The sequence below is a fragment of the Syngnathus scovelli genome, chromosome 5 (genome assembly GCF_024217435.2).
Source record: "Syngnathus scovelli strain Florida chromosome 5, RoL_Ssco_1.2, whole genome shotgun sequence".
NCBI classification, from domain to species: Eukaryota; Metazoa; Chordata; class Actinopteri; order Syngnathiformes; family Syngnathidae; genus Syngnathus; species Syngnathus scovelli.
Window position 1 is genome coordinate 10,489,696 of NC_090851.1, and position 9,329 is coordinate 10,499,024.

General features: G+C 40.7%; 2 protein-coding genes across 2 annotated transcripts; one reads left to right on the plus strand and one right to left on the minus strand.

Moving 5' to 3' along the window:
* Nucleotides 1–1,992: 1,992 nt before the first annotated feature.
* Nucleotides 1,993–5,610, minus strand: LOC125968642 (keratin, type I cytoskeletal 17). Its single transcript, XM_049719922.2, has 9 exons — nt 5,257–5,610; nt 4,357–4,482; nt 3,886–3,968; nt 3,674–3,830; nt 3,398–3,559; nt 2,989–3,114; nt 2,684–2,913; nt 2,572–2,606; nt 1,993–2,479 (listed from the first exon to the last, which is right to left on the minus strand). The coding sequence occupies exons 1-9, from the start codon at nt 5,554–5,556 to the stop codon at nt 2,376–2,378; spliced, it is 1,323 nt and encodes a 440-aa protein (XP_049575879.1). The 5' UTR covers nt 5,557–5,610; the 3' UTR covers nt 1,993–2,375.
* Nucleotides 5,611–8,828: 3,218 nt separating this feature from the next.
* Nucleotides 8,829–9,235, plus strand: LOC125968643 (gastrin/cholecystokinin-like peptide). Its single transcript, XM_049719923.2, has 2 exons — nt 8,829–9,045; nt 9,159–9,235. Exons 1-2 carry the CDS (start codon nt 8,829–8,831, stop codon nt 9,233–9,235), a joined length of 294 nt encoding a protein of 97 aa, XP_049575880.2.
* The last annotated feature ends 94 nt before the right edge of the window (nt 9,236–9,329 follow it).

Here is a 9,329-nt window from a genome sequence, read left to right on the forward strand (position 1 = left end):
CCTCACTCATCCGTTCACGCGATGAACTGGAAATGCAAATCACTCACTCACTGACTCGTTAACTCAGAGTTCTATTCAGTTGGTGAACGAGAAAAGCAATTCACGACTCGTTCGTGAACGGGAAGTTACGTCATTTTCTTCTTCGTTTTGATTTACGGCGTGGTGGCACCAGCTTCAATGCCCATTACCGGCACCTACTGGTTGAAGTCATATCAACTGAAAAAAGAACGAATCACTTTAGGAAGTGATTCGTTCACTAACCCTAACCCTTGTATTTATATTCGCCAATCAAAACATAAAAATCAGACATTTGATTAACTGCTTTATATGACTATATATATATATATATATATATATATATATATATATATATATATATATATATATATTCCTGGGGGTGCACATCAGTGAGGACCTCTCTTGGTCCGCAAACACCTCGTCACTGGCAAAGAAAGCTCAGCGCCGCCTGTACTTCCTGCGGAAGCTCAGGCGTGCATGTGCTCCTCAGGCAGTCTACCGTGGGACCATTGAGAGCGTCCTCACCAGTTGCATCGCTGTGTGGGGTGGTAACTGCACTGAACAGAACTTGAAGGCCCTGCAGCGCATAGTGAATACGGCTGGTAAGATTATTGGTGCTTCGCTCCCCTCCCTGAAAGACATTTACACCTCCCATCTCACCCGCAAGGCAACCTCGATTGCCAGAGATGTGAGTCACCCGGCTCACTCTTTGTTTGACCTTCTGCCCTCTGGGAAGAGGTACAGGAGCCTGCGCTCCCGCACCACCAGACTCGCCAACAGCTTCTTTCTCCAGGCTGTTAGGGCCCTGAACTCGCTACCCCCTTCTGCGTAGCGTGCGGCACTGTGGCGCTATTTTCGGGAATGTCTGCTGTACGCGCACTTGCTCCTTTTTTTTTCTGCTCCTCTTATTTATTTATTTATTGTTGTGTTATTTATTCATTATTTATTCAGCACACTTTTGTTATACTTGTTTACTTGTTTGTCTGTTGTGAGCCATGTCTTGTCACCGTGGGATAGGGGGTAACGAAATTTCGGTTTCTTTGTGTGTCTTTGGCATGTGGAGAAATTGACAATAAAGCTGACTTTGACTTTGACTTTGACTTTGATATATATATATATATATATATATATATATATATATATATATACGAGTCAGTGACGCAACTTCCCGTTCACGACCGGGTGAGAGACTGTTGCCAACGGATCAGCATGTAGGTGTTGTATTATAGAAAGAAATGTGTGAATTACCCGAGCCAATTATTATTATCATTATATATAATAAAAAAAATTAAAATGGGGGGGTAGTTTTATTGTTTGATGTATATGTTGTTCCCACGGGATGTAGTAATATAGAGAAAAATGTGTGCGTTGCCGTTGTCGACATTACCGAGTGTTTACTTGATTGATTTTTGTCTGGTGTACTGCTTAGTTGTGTGTGTTGTTGAAGTTAAAAAAAAAAAAAAAAAAAAAAAAAAAACGATCAGTGTGTGGGGGGGCGATTCGTTGAACGATTCGTTTGAACGAATCTTTTTAGTGACGTGATTCCAAAGATTCAGTTCACTTAAATGAACTGGAATGCACATTACTCAGAGTGCCGCTGTCATGCCAGTTAATTATGCGTCCTGCCACAGTTTGCGCCACAGGAGGGCACATATTTACCAAATTCACAGACAATAATTGACAGCTCATACCTATACGAATGAAGTTGGAATGTTGCGCAAAAACAGAACAAAACAATTTGTAAATTAATGTCTGCAATGGCTTTAATTTAATTTTAATTTATTTTTATGTCTAGCATCTTTAAAACAAATCTGTGTTCCATCAACTCACCTTTTAACGACACTCGAGAATAATTAGGGAACCAGACATGTACCCTGTAAAGATATGTCTGTTCGCTTTTTACACAGTATACAAATATTTATACTGTTATTGCGACTGTTCACAGAAGTTATACGAAAGACACACACCATAAACTTGCAGCAAGACACTTTTATTTTGTACCAGTGGTGTTTTCATGTCAAAATTACAATTTTTCCATCAGACAAATTAAGCTATTGATTTGTGCAGACTATATTCAAAACAATACTTTTAAAACCAAAACACTGGATGTTGTGCACACTTAGCGAAGGCAACAACTTGTGATAAGCATGATGTACTATTTTTTTTATTTTATTACCATATTCCTTTCTTTGTCCAAATACTGAGCAAGTTGCTTGCTGCTCATTTCTCTTTTATTTGCTGCATAAATGTATTTATGCGGAAAAGGAGATAATCTGAAAGTAAACACAGCTCTTTTTCATGTTGTGTTTTTCAAAAGGAGAGAAGTAAATGGTTCATTTAGGAGTATGCGTAACCATTTACAATTCTTCTCTCTGAGTGTCCACGCTGGTGGACACCACCTTTCCGTCGACGATTTGTTCCACAATGGTCTTCACTCTCCTCTCTATATGGGGCTTGTGCTCTGCGGAGGTGGAGGGAAAAGAGGTCATGAGAACATCCAAGAGAACACGTGGTGTCAATTCATGGATGGAAGAGTGACACTCGCTTGCTTACCTTCCACCTGCACCACCTTGCTGATGACCAAAGGCCTTTAAAGAGAGATGACAGTGCGATATGAGTAAGGTCGTCCATCTCATACATGGATTGGGAATGAATTTGCTCTCACTTTTTCTGCTCATATGATTCTCCATCCAGCAGACGACGGTACTCGGCGATCTCTCTCTCCAGCCTCATCTTGATGTCCAGCAGCAGTTGGTACTCGGTCTTCTGTTGCTCGATGGACACTTTGAGGTGCTGCAGCTCTTCCTCCAGGCTGTTGATGGTAATCTGAAGTTGGCTGAGCTGATTGCTGTATCGTGACTTGGTATCGGCGAGGTTCTGACGGAGGCATTCGATCTGCACGGCGGAGGAGGTAGGCCTGAGCGGATCGGCTACGTGTGGGCACATGCAGCGGACAGGAATTTGGCTTACCTCTGCAAGGATGCCCTGATATGTGATCTCCAAACTCTGGTATGTCCGCTTCAGCTCAGATAGTTGGGAAGAAAAGGTTTTTACATCTGTGCTGTAACTTTTGATTTCGGACTGGAGGGAATCCATCTAGAACACACACAAATAAAACCATTCCATTCACCATTTGCCTGCTTTCCGTCCGTTCATTTTCTACAGCTTGTGTCCTCATTGGTTTTTTTTTAATTATTAATTTGGATTCACCAATTTTAGGGAAATACATCTTGACTCATGTAACAATTATTCCAGGAAGTCTATTAATAGTAATGCTCAGTGGGCTGGATTAAGGAACAATTGATCCATATGTGGCCCCCGTGCCACACTTTGCTCACCACTGCTGTAGCATGTCATTATTTTGTGTATCGCATCTCACCTTCGCTTGGTACCATCTTTCCAGTTCCTGTTTGTTCTTCAGTGCCAGAGCTTCATACTGCTCCCTCACTTCTTGAAGGATCTTGGAAAGGTCCACAGACGACGCGCTGTCCACTTCGATATTAATGTTACCAGTGTATTGTGACCTAGCTGCATTCATCTCCTGCATCATGGGAAAAAAATATTGGTTATGCACATGTTCTACTGCTGCGAGGATGACACACAACCAGCAGAGGGAAGCATTTGATTAGAAGCACGTGAGTTGAAATGAGCTGACCTCCTCGTGGATTCGCTTGAGTTGTGCCAGTTCGTCCTGCAGATTCTGTATCTGCATTTTCAGGTCACTAATTGCAACAACCATGCTGTCACGGACCCATCGAAGACGACCCAAATCAGACTCCACCAGTGCACGCGTGTTCATCTCCACCTCATATCTTAAAGAAAAGACAAGTTACTATTCATGCACTTTTAAATCCATCTTCAACTTACTTCATTTTGAAGTCGTCCGCCGCCAGTTGAGCATTGTCAATCTGCAGGATGATGCTCTGATTCTCTGCATACCTCCTTGCAATCTAAAAGAGAAAAAGACATTCTGAGGGGATATGGGAGGAAACAGGAGAAAGAAGCATGGGAAGAACATTCCAACTCTACAGCAGAGATTCGATTCCAGAACCTCAACTAGTGGTTAGCATGTTTGCCTCAGAAACATGTAAATCCCTAGCCTGATAATCCTTTGAGCGTTGTTTTGGAAGTGGGTGTCTTTCCGACATGCATGGATTGTGTGAAGCATTTGCTGGTTATCTGTTATCTAAAAATGTGAACTTGTTATGTGACATGTTCCACCCAGCCACACCCGCTTCCTCATTAAGTCTAATGGTGGATAACGAGTCTAGACTTTCTCTTTGATCCTAGTTTTCTTTTCTTTTTTTTCTTTTTTTTTTGCATTGCAGGAATAGTTACCTGAGCTCGCAGTTCATTGATGGTGACAAAGTAGGCGGTGAAGTCCCTGGCAATGTAACACCTCTTCTCATTGAACTCTCTGATTTGCAAATCCAACTTCCTGTTGGCAGACTCCAGAGAGCGTACCTGTAGACACAAAACAATTTCAGACAATCAACAAGTCATTAAGTCTTTGCTTGAAGTAGTAATCATTTCTGTGAGAACATTTCAGTATAAGTAGCCGCCCTTATGTATGTACGTTTTATTGTTATCTTTTGTGTTGTTACTATCCGACCAAGGCACACATGTTGAATCTAACAGCACACCACCAAATAGATATGTCAGAAAAAGTGAATACAGTGTTTGAGATTTTTTTTTTTCTTTTTTAGAAAAACATTTAATTGTTCTGTCTGACACAGGCAAAAACCGATGGAGAAATATACAGTCAATAAAAATATTTTGAGATTACCTTGCTGTCTTAATTGTTCATTTTATTACCATGTACAACTAAATATGTCTGTGAATAACAGACCTATTAAAATACAAAATGCCTAAAAGCAGTGATTTGGGAAGTACAGTGGCAAAGATATTGCTGTTACAACTTAAATGATTTTGGTAATTAACATTTCATACCTTTAATAAAACTCTTGTTAGCTGTTTTAATTTTCAATGTTTGATTTGCCCAAACAAATAGTTGTGCCAAGCATTTAAAATGTACAAAATGGTGATCTATTTTTTTTTTTCAACTGTATATCACTTTAAGAAAATAAATGCTTTTCAAATTAATTCAATGGAATTTCATATGGACCCCTTTGACCTTTGACCTGATTTTTTTAATTTACCTATTGACAGAAAAAGACAACAAAGAAGAAGATGAAGAAAGACATTTGTATCCTGCCCTTGTTCCTCCTGATCTCTTACCTTATCCAGATAGGTGGCCAGGCGGTCGTTGAGGTTCTGCATGGTGCTTTTCTCACTAGCCCCCATGATATCAACACCGAGCGAGTTGCCATAAGAGAGGTTGACGGTGGCCTGGGAGATGCGGGTGTCAAAGCCCCCTGAGCCACCATAAACGCTGGGCGAGCGGCCCAGGTAGAAACCGCCGGAGATGGATGACTGGGCTCCCCCGCCTCGCTGCAGTCGGCCCCCGCTCATGCTCATGGTGCTGGCGGAGGAGATGCTGCGGGTGCTGGTGCCTGAGCGGCCTAGGATGAGAGACATGGTCAAGAGATACAGGTGGAGGCTGTCGTCAACGAGGAGTGACTTCGGATAGCCCAAGTGCACATTTTATAGAGAGTGCCTGCAGATGCCACAACTATGTTTGGCATTCTGATAATAGTTTTTTGCCCTTGGTAGGTGTGAACAATTGCTGGTGACAGGTTGACAATCAAGTTCAGCAGCTAAATGTCTGCCTCTGATTACCTGAGTCAATAACACTTTAGAGGAGTAAATGTTTTAAATGGAGTCTTACTGGTTGGACAGCAATTTGATCACTAAGCTTTACATAATTCCCTTTTAAAACGTTCTTTATATGATGCTGTTTTATACGAACATAGGTGACAGGACACCGACTAATGACTTAAGAAAAAAAACAATCACTTTTTTTTTTTTTTTTTTTAGGATTCAACCAGTTCCATGCAATTGCATTGTGATTTGTATCCAGTTTTCTTTTTTGACCAGAGGCATGGATTTTACATCTTATTGCACACTTCCTCAGTGTGGGCTTGTTTAGTTGAACACAAAGCTATTATTCTGTATTTTTCAATGGTGAAAGGTGGAAACACAGGCTACTTGTATCTTCCGACATCTAGATGCAGGCAGGTCATTCCACTGATAAGAGCCATAGATTTGGGATAATGTATTGCCGTGGGTCTGAGAAATGCCTATTACTTTAGTATTACGAAAAGGGAGGTAGAAAATTAGATCTGCCATAAATGGTTTTATAAATGAATAAAAGAACCTTAAGATCAATCCTGAGACACACACGGAGCCAAAACAGGGCTTCTAAAACCAGTTCTGGTCTTCATCAACAGAGAGGCTAATAAATTCTGCAGTAACTGCAAATCAATAAAAGTTCTAGGAAAACCATAAAGGAGAGGTTTAAGGTAATCAATGCAACTGGAGATAAAAGCATGCATTAGCACATCTGTTTTCTCAGAAACGCTGGATTCTGGCAATGTTTTGACTATGGTATTAACAAGTGGGATTGAAAATAAGATCCGATAACAGCCAAAGTTACTTTGGCTTATGTGATTTTGAAATTGTGGGATTCTGACTAATAGAACAGTTTTGTCTAGGTTGAGTTGAAGAAAGTCATTCAGACCTTCATTTAGAAGACAGTTAATAAAAGAAAAGAAAAAAAAAAGATCCATCAGGCTATGGTGATTCGGAGAATTGACCATCAGCATAACTGTGCAAACTTCTGCCATGTCTCCTGATGAGCCCCTAAGTATCATCATAAATAAAAACGTGTTGGACCTAAAATTAAACCTTGGGGAACACCTCAACCATTCATCCCTGATAACATAAACTTCTCTGCCAGTGAGGTAGGATTTAAACTGGTAGGAAAAGTAGTACTCCCCCCAAAATGATGCAAGCACCTTAAAAAGCCTTTTTGGCATTAATTGGGCACGTCCTCGACTGTCATAGCTGCCCATTTGAATTGCAGTTTCATGATGCACATTTCTGAATAGTATTCCTGCATTAATGACTTCTCTGCTCAGAAAATCATTGTAATCTTGAACACTCCACTTTAGCTCACACCCTTCATTGCTGCCAAGCCACATTAACTGCCTATCTCCCATGACATTTACTCACTGCCTCAGCTAGTGAAGCTTCAACTGCGTTCGATCAATTTTGTGCACCGCTAATTACCCCGCATGTCCACATTATGGATAGTAGAGCAATAACTTTTTACAGAGAGGTATTTTAACAGCCACAAATGGCTCTTAATTGATTTTGTTTGGAATGACTGAAAAGTCAGTTGGTGTTTGTTTTCCAAGTACTAAATGTGACAAGGTGTCACACCTTGTTGCACTGGAAACGAGATGATTAAACACATTTCAAAGAGGCATTTATTTTGAAAGGTATGTCTGTGGTTTTGTCACACCTTTCAACAGAAATCTTAAAATGTACCTGCAACTTATTCCGCATGACCTCATTTTGCAGAACCGGCATCTCTTGTTAACGCCCCTGTGTTTATTAAAAGACATATTTCTTAGAAAAAACAACATGGGCCCTGAAGAAGAAATTACAATTAAATATAGAGGTGTACAGTATTTTTTTATTTATTTTTTTGTATATGACATTTATAGCGTTTGTATTTGGTGTACTTTTGAACTCCTGGAATACAATTCAGGCCACTTCACCAAATTACAACAAAATGCGCTTTTCAGATGCCTGGAATGAGTTTGTGATTATGTTCCTTTTCTGTTAGAGCCCTAAATAATCCACAAATGGTTGTGCACTATGCTCAGATGCAGATGTCATCTACAATACAGAACTGTGAATCTCTGTTAAAAGCACCGTAGACATTTTTCCCCCCAGACATTTACAAAGATTGGAATTTAACATGCACAAGTTGTTGCTGCATACTATAAAGATCATTGCACTTGAGCATAACATAACATTTTTAAACTTAATATAGAAATGAGTACAGAAGTAGAATTTCATGATTGTTTAAAAAAAAAAAAAAAAAATTGTGTGCACATGTGTGCTTGTGCATTCTAACCGGGCGACAGGTGAAGGGAACAAGCGTTTTTGTTGACACATTGATCAGATTTCACTGATGGGTGTGTACGTGTTTTTGTAACTATTTAATTTGATTAAGTTCACATGTCACTTTCACAGGCTCAAACTCAAATTACTTCATCATCTCAGTTGTTGATACGCCAGCATTCTATCATCTGCTGTTTTACATAATGTACATTGATTGCGCACACAATGTTATTATCTAGCTTAATGCATTTGTTTTCCCAGAAGCTGCAAAAGTCTTGCAATTAAATGGATATTACTGATCATGTCATACACAATACCTTGTTTCCAATTAGAATACCACAAAGATATTCATTTGGAGCAGTCCAGGCTAGATCAAAATGAAGCAGATGAGTCACAAACGTATTTACGAGGCTGCTATTGCATCAAACATGCGTAAACATTTGAAGAAGGGGGTGGAAAAAGTGTTTACACGTGTAGTCAAGCTTATAAGAGATGAGTTATTGTCAGAAATTAAATCACACCCTGTCTTTTGGTTAGAATGCACTTAGGAACTATTGGCTTGCGTGTGTAAATAAATTGACTTGTTTTACAGTTATTGCAGCACAAAAAGCTTTCTCACAGGGTTATCTCTGGCGTACCTGTGGCCTAATCAATCAAAAGCTCTGTCATGGACACTTATTGATATTTGTCATTTTTCCAGCTCAAATGCTTCACCTGTGTTATAAAAAGGGGAGCTGTTAGTAGACGTTTGCTAGGTGGTCATGTCAGGGAACAGGATGGTAGCGTTTGCGTTGGTGTTTGTTTTGCTCGCATGTACTGCTGCTGCTGCTGCAACTGGGAGCAAAACAGTTGAGCGGTTCCAAGCTGGGAGGGAGGAAGCAAAAAGCGCTGCAGGCAGACAGGAGCCTCTGCCGCCACGCACGGTGAGACGGGCACACCTTTCCGAGGATGAGCGTGTCATTATGGCCAAGCAAATCATGCAAGCAATCTCAGGTATGTTGTGGGTTTGGGGTGTGAAGAAAATGGGTCGAGGCGAGGGCAGCTATCCAACAGGTGCTCCCACATGTGTGCCTCACGTGGTTCATTTCGGAATGCTCTGTTCACAGAGATGGTGAACTCCGACTGCATGATGGACCGTGACTATCAAGGCTGGGTGGATTTTGGACGGCGGGACGCTGAATGAAAGCGGGCCAGCCGCCGATGCTGCTGCTGCTGCTTCAGTGTTCAACCAATGCTTTTGCCTTGAGTTGTTGTTGATTTAATACTCTTGCAATGCC